General features: G+C 43.3%; 1 protein-coding gene across 3 annotated transcripts in view; it reads left to right on the forward strand.

Moving 5' to 3' along the window:
• Positions 1-13,696, forward strand: part of LOC119653225 (probable phospholipid-transporting ATPase IIA) — a 30,129-nt gene extending 16,433 nt beyond the window's left edge. For 2 of the 3 annotated variants that reach the window (XM_038057805.1, XM_038057807.1), the window contains exons 2-8: positions 2,618-3,135; positions 3,204-3,346; positions 3,575-3,760; positions 3,842-3,915; positions 3,984-6,089; positions 6,150-6,223; positions 12,998-13,696. In XM_038057805.1, coding sequence (XP_037913733.1) covers positions 2,618-3,135; positions 3,204-3,346; positions 3,575-3,760; positions 3,842-3,915; positions 3,984-6,089; positions 6,150-6,223; positions 12,998-13,131 — 3,235 coding nt within the window. In that variant the 3' untranslated portion in view covers positions 13,132-13,696. The remainder of the gene's footprint in view (positions 1-2,617; positions 3,136-3,203; positions 3,347-3,574; positions 3,761-3,841; positions 3,916-3,983; positions 6,090-6,149; positions 6,224-12,997) is intronic. The other variant, XM_038057806.1, reaches the window with a different exon arrangement.
• The last annotated feature ends 460 nt before the right edge of the window (positions 13,697-14,156 follow it).

A 14,156-nucleotide genomic window follows, 5' to 3' on the forward strand; every position in this document is an offset into this window, starting at 1 on the left:
CTAGCCCTCCCGGCTTTGGGAGCCTTCAAGTCAGGGAATTCCTTTCACCAACGGGAAGGGAGTTGTTAGTTCAAGAAACCCCTTACCGTCCGATCCCTCTGCCGGTCGAGTTCAATCTTCTTCGGAATAAGAAGAGCCCGAACATAATGCGCAATACGATTCCAGCTGCCAGCGCTCTTCAGCACCTCTCTGACAATGTTGTCTGGAGAGAGCTCCCCTGTGTCTGCATAAAGCTGCTGGCGAAAGGCGTCCCACCTCTTGCAACAGAAACAAAGTATGTTACCTGTGTGGTGGTTACCTCTGGGCATTCACGCTTTAGCGCCTCCTCGAATTCAACCTTTTTTGTGAGGCAGTCAAGATCCCGAATTTCTAGAGAGCACATGTGCTCTAGGCTGGAAACAAGAGCTTTTTCCCCCAATAGCCCCTTGACCGCTTCGCAGAACGTACTCTTGTTAGTCATCTTTGGGCCCAGTTCGACAAGAACTCCGCCACTCCTCGTTTTCCGTATGGAAGATACCTCTGCTCCGTTCTTCGGGTTTCGTCTTGTAGTGGATTTCACTAAGGACTTCCGCAAATGTCTTGCCTTCCGTCGGCTTAATGAGCAGAGGCGACGGTCTAGTCCTTCGCTTCCTCGTCTTTTCTGCTCCTGCCTGGCAGCTATTTTTAGACAGACGTGTCTCTGGCGGTGGAGTCAGTTGTTTCTCTTTTTACTTCTTCGCCTTCTTTTTTTATGCCCTGGAAACTACTTCGATAAAGTTTCCTTCGGGCACGTCGTCCTCTTTCCGCTTTTTCCCCAGTTTGCTTTGCAGGGGGCTATCTGCGGTCCGTTTGACGCAAGCTACGTTCTCAGCGAGGAGGGCGGCTGTTTCTGCTCTCCACCTTCGCCTATAGAAGGAGATGCGGTCCAATAGTTCCTCCAGTTCCATCAGCCCGTTTTTGACGCCTTTGCTAACGTTCCTCTGGAGGAACGTTGCCAACCGCATACGCTTCACCACTTTTGCGCCTTCCGCTGATCGCTGCGGTGAACGACGCATTTTTGTACTCCACCCAAATGCACTCAGCTCTTCTTCCTTCCCTGTTGTTTCGTCGATTTTTGTTTTAATTTATGTTTATTCTCCATGGAAAACTAACCAGCGCATCGTGTGCAAGGGAGCGGGTCGCAATAGTCAGGAACGGGTGTACCATCGGGGACAATGCCCCTACCCCAGTTCCCTGAGGCTTGACCTACGCTTAGCTGATCCAGGAATTCACGGACGGATCAGCGCTCGCTCGGGGCAAGGCGGTCTACTAACACCGGTTCAATGCACACTATCCGACCAGGGTCCCGAAGGGGCTAGCTCTTCATACACGTCACAACTATCATCTTGGCAGAGCTACACTCGCATCATCCCATCGACGCCGACAGAGAGTTGTCGACGGCTCCGGAGACTCCCAGTGTGTCCCGACGTATACCGGTGATTCGCGGTTCGCTCTTCACCGCGAAGCTTTCTCGAGGCTACTTTAATGGCCATGAAGTCGCTAGTCAAGGACTCTGAAAGCTATACATTTGTTTTAGAGTGAAGAATATGCAAGGCCCTTGGTTTTCCAAAAGAGATGCCTCTTGTGAACATGAATCCGCCCGCAGTACACTCTGGGTTCACTCTTGCTCCACTGCAATCGTGAGCAATTTGTTAATTTGTTTTGCTTTCTGTTTTGCTTCTAAAAGCTTTTCACAGTCGTGAGTGAGAACTTCCATTTTAGTAATCCTGAAAAGTTTTGCTGGCTGTTAGTTTGACAATTTCGGAGCTATTGTCCTGAGTCACCCCGCCGTATCCTCTGTCACGTAGTCTACCATAATCAGACCTGTACTAATAGTGTGCGTCGCCGAACACAACATTTAACATAAAATACCCTCGATCGTGCTAGCATAGGTAACGCCGAGTTTTCTGACTCCTACCTTCATCCCTAACTTTGGGTTCGGACTTGAGTGTGTCAGAGGCATTCCCCTTTTGTAGGCTCTTCTGTCTTTAAGCAGTAATTATTTCGCTTCTGGGCCAGGCCTGCTTTCTTCGTGGCGTGAGTGTGTGCCACCGAACATTTCGGGATATGCTACGGACGAAACTGCCCGGGTTGGTAGTGATAAACAGTGACCATGTTCATCCACGCAAGCTAACTTCAGCTTCATAGAATTCTCCATCAACCCGCGTTAATTAGTTTGGAAAGATAGATGCGATTCTTGAACCATTTCCCCCTCATGTCAGTATAGAAAGAAAAACTCATAACTCGGTGGTGGTTTATAAGTTAATCTTCGCCATTTTCACTACTTTGCAATTTGCCATATTCTATGAACAGCAAGCTATCATCACTGAGCCTTAAAATACTGCGATTTTATCATTAGATTCTCCCGTGGAAATCCATGACTAATACTGGGATAATGTTAATTATCGACTTTTTCATGGAAATTATAATGTTGATTCAGGACTCCCTCTTTAATACATGACATCCATCAACTTCTGGCCAATCTTACACTACATTCTACACTTCGTTGGAATATAGCAGCATCTTTTTTGAATACTTTTTGCTATCTATATCCTACTCAATTTCGACCAATCACATGTTCCTTTTATTCTCTTTACAGCTGCTGGTGGTGGGCCTGGCGAAAATGGTTTGCACCGCGCGAATTGCGGGCCCGCACCGTCCGCATTGGCCGATCAATCGACGAAAAATTTCCACCGAACGAAATTCGCAATCAAAAATACAATTTAATCACGTTCCTACCATTAGTTCTATTCGAGCAGTTTCGCTTCTTTCTCAACTTATACTTTTTGCTGATGGCACTTAGTCAATTTATACCAGACATAAGAATCGGTTATCCGTACACATATTGGGGTCCATTGTGCTTCGTGTTGGCCGTTACAATTTGTCGTGAGGCGGTCGATGATTTTCGTCGACATCAACGTGATCATGAGGTGAACTCACAGAAATATAAAAGATTGATACCGAGTGATTTGCAATATGAAATGGTACCGTCGTCAAAACTGAAAGTTGGCGATATCGTTATAGTGGAGAAGGATGAACGCGTGCCAGCGGATTTGGTGCTATTGAGGACAAGCGATAAGAGTGGATCGGTTTTTGTGAGGACGGATCAACTTGATGGTGAGTGGGTTTGATTGTTTAGGAAGTGGAATGGGTTGTAATTGCTCCTTGTTTTCGTTATTCAACAGGCGAAACTGACTGGAAACTAAGACTTGCCGTATCCATGACACAAAAGCTAAACAGTGATTCTGATTTATTTAACATTGACGCCAGTATTTATATTGAGAAGCCACAAAATGACATACATTCTTTCATCGGGACGTTTTCGATCGTAAGTTGACTTTGAATAATGTTTTGATGTCCTACAGAGGATTGCCAATGAGTAAAGAAGAGTCCTTGTAATCATTCACGTATTCTGTTTGAGACTGTAAGCTTGGTCTTTCAGTCTTTTCTTTATCTCCCTCTTTTGTTGTTATTTTGTAACTCCTTGGATTTGCCTTTCTTGCTAAAGTTCCGGAAGGCATCAAATATTTGTATATATTTTAATACGATTTCGTAGCAGGATGGAAACGATGAAGGCAGCTTGAATGTTGAAAATACTTTGTGGGCGAATACAGTAGTAGCAGCGGGTACTGCAACAGGAATTGTCATCTACACAGGATGCGAAACACGAAGTGTGATGAATAATTCGTCGCCAAGATCGAAGGTTGGATTATTGGACATGGAAATTAATGGGCTTACAAAGGTAAGATGAGATGCAGGGAAATACTTGATAAAGCGATAACACCATTCATTCGAACAACTAAAATATTATAAATATTTTCAGGTTCTATTTTGCGCTGTCATGGGTCTTGCCTTGGTAATGATGTGCCTCAAAGGATTCAATGGACCATGGTATCGGTAAGTCTTTTCTTTTTCTTCAAACACGCTTGGGAAATTATAAAATTGAATCGCAATGGGGTTTTCAGATATTTGTTCCGCTTCGTCCTGCTTTTCTCCTACATCATTCCAATTAGTCTTCGCGTAAATCTCGACATGGGCAAAGCATTTTATTCATGGCAAATTCAAAATGATCCAGAAATTGAAGGCACAGTTGTGCGTTCAACTACTATACCCGAAGAACTGGGTCGAATCTCGTATTTACTCACAGATAAAACCGGAACATTGACACAAAACGAGATGGTCTTCAAAAAAATTCACTTAGGCGTTGTAGCTCATGACAATGACACATTTCATCACGTTGCCCAAGCGATTGAATCATTAACATCCAATACAGGAGCTGGACAGGAAATTTCACCACCAGCTGCGAAACCCTCATCGATATTTGGTGGAAATCGATTGCGACGTCCAGAGGGTTGGCGTGTCTGGGAAGCCGTGAAAGCTTTAGCTCTTTGCCACAATGTTACTCCTGTCTATGATAATGATAAGGCCGCTACAAACAAAGCACAAGAGAAACAACGTAACTCGCCCACACGTTCGACCATCAACATGGAAACGAAGAAAAGTAGCGATGAAATAACATACCAAGCTTCAAGCCCTGATGAAATTGCTCTGGTTAAGTGGACTGAGCAAGTTGGTTTGGCGCTAGTAGCCCGCGATTTAAACTCTGTTACGCTACAATTGCGTCATAAAGTAAAAAACAAGAAAGGAGGAAATCAATCCAGCACACCAGCAACTCCATCCTCAAGTAGCACAGCAAGCACTGCTTCATTGGATTCCATTGGAGGTTCTGATGGTTTGATGAAGTTCCACATCTTGCAAGTCTTCCCATTCACCAGTGAATCAAAGCGAATGGGCATTATTGTAAAAGATGCCCAGACAGGTGAAATAACGTTCTATTTGAAAGGTGCTGATGTTGTCATGTCTGCCATCGTTCAGTACAATGACTGGCTGAGCGAAGAAAGTGGAAATATGGCACGAGAGGGCCTCCGAACTCTGGTCGTTGCGAAGAAAGTTCTAACTGAAGATCAGTATAATGATTTCGAGACGAGATTCAACGCTGCCCGTCTAAGCGTAACCGATAGAACGGCTAAAGTCTCAGCAGTTGTTGAGTCCTTGGAACGCGAAATGGAACTTTTATGTTTAACCGGTGTTGAGGATCGACTACAAGATGGTGTAAGACCCACTCTGGAACTACTACGAAACGCTGGCGTACGAGTTTGGATGTTAACTGGTGACAAACTCGAAACCGCGACATGTATTGCAAAGAGTTCGCAGCTCGTGGGACGTAATCAAGGACTGCATATTTTGAAATCAGTTCAAACTCGAACAGACGCACATCTGGAACTGAATCAGTTCCGACGTAAACAAGGTTGTGCCCTTGTTGTTTCGGGCGAAAGCCTTGAAGTGTGCCTTCAATATTACGATATCGAATTTATGGAATTAGCAACAGCATGTCCAGCGGTAGTTTGTTGTCGCTGTAGTCCCACACAAAAGGCACAAGTTGTTGATTTAATCCAGAAACATACAGGGAAGCGCACATGTGCCGTCGGTGACGGTGGCAACGATGTAAGCATGATACAACAATCAGACGCTGGAATTGGTATTGAAGGTCGCGAAGGGCGACAAGCATCATTGGCTGGTGATTTTAGTATTCCGCAATTTTCACATATCGCCAAATTGTTGCTGGTACATGGACGCCGATCTTATAAGCGGTCAGCGGCGCTTTCGCAATTCGTCATACATCGTGGACTGATTATATCGACAATGCAAGCTGTTTTCTCGGCTGTGTTTTATTTGAGTTCAGTAGCATTGTATCAAGGTTTCCTGATGGTTGGATATGCAACGGTATACACAATGTTTCCGGTGTTCTCGTTGGTATTGGATCAAGATATTGACTCGGCGATTGCAATTACGTATCCGGAGTTATATAAGGAGCTGGCGAAAGGTCGGAGTCTTAGTTATAAGACTTTCTTCGTGTGGGTTTTAATCAGTATATATCAAGGCGGAGTGATTATGTATGGAGCTTTAATATTGTTCGAGGATGAATTCATTCATATCGTGGCGATTAGCTTTTCGGCTTTGATATTGACAGAGTTGATAATGGTGGCGTTGACAATTCGAACATGGCATAGGTAAGGCTGAAGTTATCTCTGTTCTGAAATGGTATAATGACATGAAATTTTCATTGACAGGTTAATGGTTCTTGCCGAAATATTCAGTCTGATGCTTTATCTAATATCTTTGGCTGTTCTCCATGAATACTTTGGTGAGTTTTTAATTTTTAGATAGTATCTAGCATGATAGTTTTTTTGTATAATGTAGAATGTGATCAACAGAGAATTTTGGACAAAGTTGTAAAGTTCTAGGTATAAACATAAACGTAAAAACATCAAAATAAAAATAAGTGCTGGTGGTGACGAAAGACGGGTGGAACGAAGAATGCTCAGAAGGAATGATTTGATCCATTTTACTGTACGCATTTCCTGAGTGGCCGTCCGTTTTAAGATTCCACGCGGGAGTGCAACTTACAATCACACTACAAATCGCCTTATCCTCAGTAAAAGTCTGCACTTTTAACGGGCGTTAACTTACGCTATCTGCCCGAATTTAGCTTCGGTTTCAAGCTGTCCTAAAGAAAGAAATCAAGTGGTGGTCATTTATGAGGTGACATGATGACATGATATATTATCACCTAAGATTTCATCACGACTACTTAGTGCGGACTAATTTCAGAACGTGAGAGAAAGAAGTGACTTACGTGGGGTTTCGTTTGTGTCTGGAGACTAATGCGCTGCACCAATAATAATAATAATAATCGTTGGCGCAACAATCCATGTTGGATCAGGGCCTTGAAGTGTGTTAGAGCACTTCATTCAAGACCATAACGGTACACTACAGGATTATAGTAAGTACCCTGTAGAAGGCAATGTGGTGAGCATTGCGCTCGCCCAAGATTATTACCCTGATTTGACTCAGGTACTCATTCACAGCTGAGTCGACTGGTATCCGACGTTAAATCACGATACAAATTCCACTGCCACCAGTGAGATTTGAACCGCGACCTTCCGTACGACAGCCTTGCGCTCTAACCACTCAGCTATCCGAACACGGCGCTGCACCAAGCCTACTGTAATGAACGACGCATAATTTTCTGGTGTTCTGAGTATGAAATACCAATGAAATTCAACTCGGAATTATTTGAATTTTTGATGCCGGTGGATAGGTCTGGCAGAGCTTGGTTGCTCAGAGAATATTTGACTGAATTCAGCGTAATGAGTATGCGCTTGATGATGAACTTCCGACACTTCGGCGTTTCCATCTCTTAAAAAAAAATTTTCTACTACTCTCAATAGCCATTTTCATGAACCATGTATCGTCGTTTGTTGTGCTCATTGAATGTAATGAAGGATTTCAGAAAATTTACGAATTCTTACTATTGAATTATGCCTCCGCGGCCCGTCACGGTTCAGCTCATCTCACGATTTCTTGGCTGCAATACTTCTCTATTGTTCTGTCCCAAGTGCCCTTGGAACGACCCACCCGTCGGCATCTTAGGAGAGTGGATTCCACTACATGGCGTAGTCAGCAACGCAATTGTTGCCCCTTCTTAATGTGTGACATATCCATTGTCATTTCCGCCTTCCGATCGCAGTGCGCACGAGTGCAAGGTCTGTGCGCTAACCAAGTTCTTCGTTTGAGATATTATCAAGCCGGCGTACTCCGATGATACTGAGAACCTTAATTTGGTTGGTGTTTATCTTCAGTCAAACTCTGCTTGATTCTTTTTCCAAATCGAAAGCCATTTGAACAAGGGCCATGACGCGATGAGAGATGTGTTTGAAGAAAGACGTTATAGTCCATTGAATTCCTTTACGTCCTCCGGATAAAGCAGCATGAAGTACATCACCGAAAACGAGAAGAAATAATATTGGTGACAAGATGCAAACCTGGCAGACTCCGGTGCAGCACGTGACCAGCTCTCAAGCTCGCCGGTTTTACTCCATTTGAGTGCATGGCCGAAATGATTTTTTTTCTGCCAGGAGGTACAGTCCTTATCCGCATGGTACGGTATCTAGCCATTTCACCTACAAGAGGACGAACATCATCGGATGTGATGCAATTAAGAACTATGGTGAAGTGTACTTTCTAGCTCTTCAGTGGAGTTGCTCGTCCTCGTAAATGAGAAGTCGACCGTTAACGTCCTTTAGAAGACCATCGAAAGATTTGCAGTCACTTCTGAAATCATTGCGTTCTGCGACATATCTTTTGTCGCGGCGTACACTACGCTGAAGTTCTCGGCATTTCGCTCAGTATCGGGGTTCGAGCGCGTCACGTCCGCCATCACTCACAGCGGTCAGTAGAGCCGTAAACCCCTTCCGTTCGTCGATCCGCGTCCACGCTTCCGCAGTCAGCCAGATTGTATGACGCCCCTTCGAAACGTAGTCGACGAGCATATGGGAAGTGTTTTTTTGATGGTGACTCGGTGCTCATCTATATTCTCAAGCGGGTTATTCAGTATATCTGCCGAGCACGAATCTTCTACCATTATCGTTACGGTCGTCAAGACCGTGTTTCCCGTTCACATGTCCGAGTAAGGTGTTGTCAAAGCCCACCTTGGCATTGATCACCCATCACGATCACAATGCAACCTTTAGGAAGCCTGCTCTAAATTGCGTGTAATTGGCCGTAGAAAGCACCTTCTCCATTACATCGAAAATCTCTGTTGGTGCATAGCATTATACAATTGTGATGCTCCTTAACCTGAACCGAAATCTTGCAGTCTTGCGATAGCCATCAAAAACAACCCGACATCGGATTCGAGTCGAGTACAAATGCACATTGCCATAAGCGTGGCAAGATGGACAGGAATACTCTCCAGAGTCCCACCATCTGACTTCGCTTAAGTCCAGAATCTCCAGCTTATGTCAAGTTCAAGTTGCCGAGGAACGTTTTCGGTAGGCAAAGGTCTTTGACGTGAGGTCAGCCCCTATCTGAGGCGTTTTTGTCGTTTCGGTAGCAATAAAGTTTCCAAATTTACAGGTTGCTAGCCCACAAATTTCTATCTATTATTGTCATAGCTGTTATCGGTTGTGATTTTCGACTCTAGATAGGAGAAATTTTCAACGGTCTCAAAGTTTTAGTCTCCTATCTTCATTCTTTTCGTTTGACCAGTGCGATTCGATGTTGTTCGTTCTTTTGGTTTTGGCGCTGACATTGCCACCATGTACTTCGTCTTGCCTTCATGAATGTGCGGCCCAAGATCTCGCGCCGCCTGTTCGATCTGGATGAAGGTAGACTGTACATCTCGAGTTGTTCTTCCCATGATGTCGATATTGTCAGCGTAGGCCAGTAATTGGGTGGACTTAAAGATGATGGTGCATTACATCAGCATTACGGATCACTTTCTCCAGGGCCAGGTTAAAGAGGACGCATGATAGAATTTCCCCTTGTCGTAGACCGTTGTTGATGTCGAATGGTCTTGAGAGTGATCCTGCTGCTTTTATCTGGTCTCGCACATTGGTCAGAGTCAGCCTAGTCAGTCTTATCAATGTCGTTGGGATACCAAATTCTCTCATGGCTCATAGACGGCTTTAAAGTCGATGAAAAAATGGTGCAACTAATGTTCATATTCCAACAGTTTTTCTATCGCTTGCCGCAGAGAGAAAATCTGATTTGTTGCTGATATGCCTGGACTGAAGCCTCTTCGGTATGGGCCAATGATGTTCTGGGCGTATGGGGCTATCCGGCCTAGCAAGATAGCGGAGAATATCTTACAGATAGTACTCAGCAACGTGAGACCTCTATAATTGCTGCATTGTGTGATATCTCCCTTTTTATGTATGAGACAGATAATGCCTCTTCGTCAGTCGTCAGGCATTGATTCGCTTAATACCTTGAGCACAAGTTGATGAACCACCTGGTGTAATTGGTCGCCTCATATTTAACCAATTCGGCTGTAATTCCATCGGCTCCTGGCGACTTATGATTTTTAAGCCGATGAATTGCACGGACTGTTTTTTTCTATACTTGGTGGTGACAGTATTTGTCCGTCGTCTTCAGTTGGCGGGACCTCCAACTCGCCGATGTTCTGGTTGTTCAATAGTTCATCAAAGTATTCAACCCATCGCTCCAATATGCCCATTCTGTCGGAAATCAAATTTCCCTCTTTGTCTCGGCAGGATGAACATCGAGACGTGTTAGGCTTCATCCTGTTGGCTTGTTAGTAAAATTTGCGCGCCTGGTGCGGTTGCTCCCTGTACTTTTCGAGTTCACAGACCTGTTGGTTCTCCCAGGCTTCCTATTTCCATCGGTGAAGTCGCTTCTCCGCTCGCCGGAGTTCGTGATAAGTTTCTGCGCGTGCCCGCGTCCTTTGAGACTAACATTACTCGGTATAAAGCATTCTTCCGTTCCGTTGTAGCTTACATTCATCGCCAAACCGGCCGTTTCGACTCTTTGCGCCTGGTGCCAAGTATGTTTGTGGCCGTATTTATGATAACGTTCTTCAGGTGATTGTGAAGATCATTTGTTGATGCTTCATCTCCAGGATTTCTGTTGATTGCGGTTATTGCGGCATCCATATCCCTCTTATAGGTGTTGGGAAGGGCTGTGTTGTGGATGGCTTCAGTGTTAACTCTCACCTGATTGTCAGAGGGGATTCTGGGTGGTGTTGTTATTCGAGCTCGTAGCACCATGCCAAGGAGATAGTGATCCGAGTCTATGTTGGCCCCCCTAAATGTTCTGACATTCATCAAGGCTGAGAGGTGGCGGCGTTCGTTCAACACGTGGTCAATTTGGTTGAAAGTGGTCCCGTCTGGAGAAGCCCACGTATGTTTATGGACTGCTTTCCGCGCAAACCAGGTACTTCCAACAATCATTTCGTGTGACCCTGCTAATTGAATAATCCGCAGTCCGTTATCATTTATATTTTGATGTAAGCTATGAGAGCCAACGTACGGGGTACCTGAATACGGGTCCTTACTGGGCTGTTAAAATCCCCAAGTATGATTTTGATATCATATCTGCGGCAGGCTTCAAGGGTTCGTTCTACTGCCTCGTAAAAGGTATCCTTCTCCGACTCTGCAGTTTCCTCTGTAGGGGCATGAACGTTAATGAGGTTTAGGTTTCTAAATTTGCATAGCCGTTCGCTTATGTTTTCAAAGCCGATAACAGCAGGTTTCATGTTTTGGCTGACTAAGAAACCTACTCCGAGCACATGGTTTACTGGATGGCCACTATAATATATGGTGTTACGACTCTTCTCCAGGAAACCGGTCCCTGTCCAAAGCATATCCTGCAATGCTGTTACATTAGCCCTATATTGGGACAGGGTATCGGCTAGCTGCTTGGCAGTTCCATCTTTGCACGGTAAACGCATGTTCCATGAGAAAATGCGCAAATCGTTATTCATTTTTCGTTGCTGGGTGTGTCGTTGTAAAATCCACCCAGTCCGAGGCTCGTGTTGTGGCTTCGTTACAAGTTGTTTTCCGTGTAGGGTTGTCAGCCCGTTTTTAGGCGCGGGAGACTCGCCTTCGTCTTTCTCCGTCTGCAACTTTTCGTTACGAAAGAACTCCCAGCGGTAACGAAATGGAGGTGGAGATAGGGTTTGGTAGTAGAGCTGTTGTTGTTGGTTCAAGAGTAGTTCGCCAACAAAAAATCGGTTGGACTTGACAAAATCCCCTCCATCGTCCTAAAGAATTGCGCTCTTAGCATTACCCCCATCATGTTTTCCATCATCAAACATTGCCTGATCAATGCCCACTTCCCAACACATTGGAAGAGTGCTTGAATGTCTCCTATCCCAAAAAAGAACCAGAATCCTCTAAAACTCGATAGCTACAGGCCTATCTCTATCTTCGATCTTCGAGTAAACCATAAAAGCCATCATCGACGAGGACTGTGACTCTAATCATTCATTCCCCGATTTTCAATTCGCCAACCGACCCAAACACTGGGTTGAGCATGCATTCCTCGTGCTTAAATTGGGCGTCCTTCTGGATCTGAACCGGAACGCGCCGACCATAGTCTTTCTCCTCGACATAAAGAAGGCTTTCGACTCCATCCGCACCACTGCAAGGTAATTGTTAGCTTTATTGACGAGCATTTCGGCTCGTCCCAAGTCCCCGTTCACTTATCTTTTCAAAGCCGATAACAGCAGGTTTAATTTTTTGGGTAACTAAGAAACCTACTCCGAGCACATGGTTTACTGTCCATCGCATCTCTTGCAACGCTGTTATATCAGCCTTATATTGGGACACAATCCATCTTGTCCGAGGCTCCTGTTGTGGCTTCGTAACTTCGGTTTTCCGTGTAGCGTTGTCAACCCTATCCAACCCCAACCTGGAGGACCAGTTGGTACAATTTGTCCCGTTTTTAGATGCGGGAGACTCGCCTTCATCCTTCTCCGTCTGCAGCTTTTCGTTAAGAAAGAGCTCCCAGCGGTCACCACGTAGAGGTGGAGATAGGATTTGGTAGTAGAGCTGTTGGCGTTGGTTCAGCAGGCATTTCCCAGGTTTTGTGCTCCATCGTGGGTACCAATCCACGTTTCGCTCTGGGACCTATGCTACCCTTTGACCACAGGTGAGACAGCATCTGATGAATTGTCGCTGAACTGTACGAACACACAAGCCGACTATTTTTTTTTTAAATTAGGTACCAGCAACAAAGAAATTCGTTCGTGAACCAAAAAATTGGAATAGAGTTTCTCCCCATTTAATTCGCTGTAAAGATGGCAAACAGATTGCTCCCTAGTGTACTGTTAAAGCGCTCTGACACTACTAAACCTAGGTCCACATTGAATATTTGTGTCATCGTTTATTATTAATAGATTTTAAGAGCCTTATATTTAATTGTACTGGTAATAGTATACTTAGAAAGTCCACCAGCTAAATATAGAAACTCTTAATATTAAACTCAATTTTTAATAGAAATTTATCCTCAAATCTATGCAGAAGTGTATTTATTTTGTATCTTATCTATAATTCATTTAATCTTCTTACCACAGATAACTTATTTAAAATATTTGCTTTTCTTTCATCCACAGATTGGGAATTCATTTGGTCATACGATTTCTTGTGGAAGGTATCAACGATAACATTGGTATCATGTCTGCCGCTCTACATAATAAAATTCCTACGAAAGAAATTCTCTCCTCCGTCATATTCGAAACTTACGTAAATCCCAATGGGCTTAGAAAAGTTTTAGCGTCGAGTAATAGAATAAACGACGAATTCGACGCGAGGATCGCATTTCTAACGAAATATGAAAAAAAAAATAAAATCTTGTAGGCATACGTTGTAGTTCTTTTTTATCATAAACAAATGAAAATCAACTTCTATACAAAGAAAGAGATGATGAAGATATTTATATACACTCTAAACATGTAGAATATTTGATTCAAGTGAGAATTCAGTCAATTTATTCAAGAAAATATCGTTATCAGCGTATGGTGTCGGGTGTGTTGATGTTTGTTTGTTTCGTTGGATGGAAAATTGGATTTGATAATTAGATATATTCCTGGGAATATTTCAGTATTCAAAATGCATGAAACATTGATGGAATGAATATAACTGCTTGCTCTTCTGCCACATATTGAGTGATATAACTAATTATCCAAAATTTGCTAGCACTCCCAGCGAAGTAAACTATGAGGATCATCTACCCATTTCATTCTAATTTTTACCCACATAAAATTCGTATTTAATAACATGTCGTGATATATAATATAAACTAAACTATTTATCTATTATTATTTCTTTAAAAAAAAAAATTCTCTCCTTCCATTCGGATTCAAAATGATCCATTTGGTTTCCTCTCAAAATCAATGAAAATTCTCTGTATCGAATTTTTGGCTGAAATTAAATATTAAAATCTATTTTTCTATGAATGCTGTATCTAATGCTGCCACACTCATTAAAAATTGTAAGTTTAAATGCTTTTCTTAGGTGAAAGTCACATGAGAAGCTGTTTTAACTGAATTATCGGCGCAGTTCGATAGCAGCAATGACAAACATTTCTCTTCTTTCATTTTCTGTGAAGTTAATAAACGTGATAACGATTCTAATGTTGAATGAAACAGAAATGCATTTCTGCAGACATATTCTTCGTTTTTTTGGATTTTGCCTTATTTTGTGTCTGTTATCGCTGGGCTTGTAATTTATGATTTTAATGCCCAAATCATTTTGATTTGATTTTTAATGGAA

The sequence above is a fragment of the Hermetia illucens genome, chromosome 3 (genome assembly GCF_905115235.1).
Source record: "Hermetia illucens chromosome 3, iHerIll2.2.curated.20191125, whole genome shotgun sequence".
NCBI lineage: Eukaryota > Metazoa > Arthropoda > Insecta > Diptera > Stratiomyidae > Hermetia > Hermetia illucens.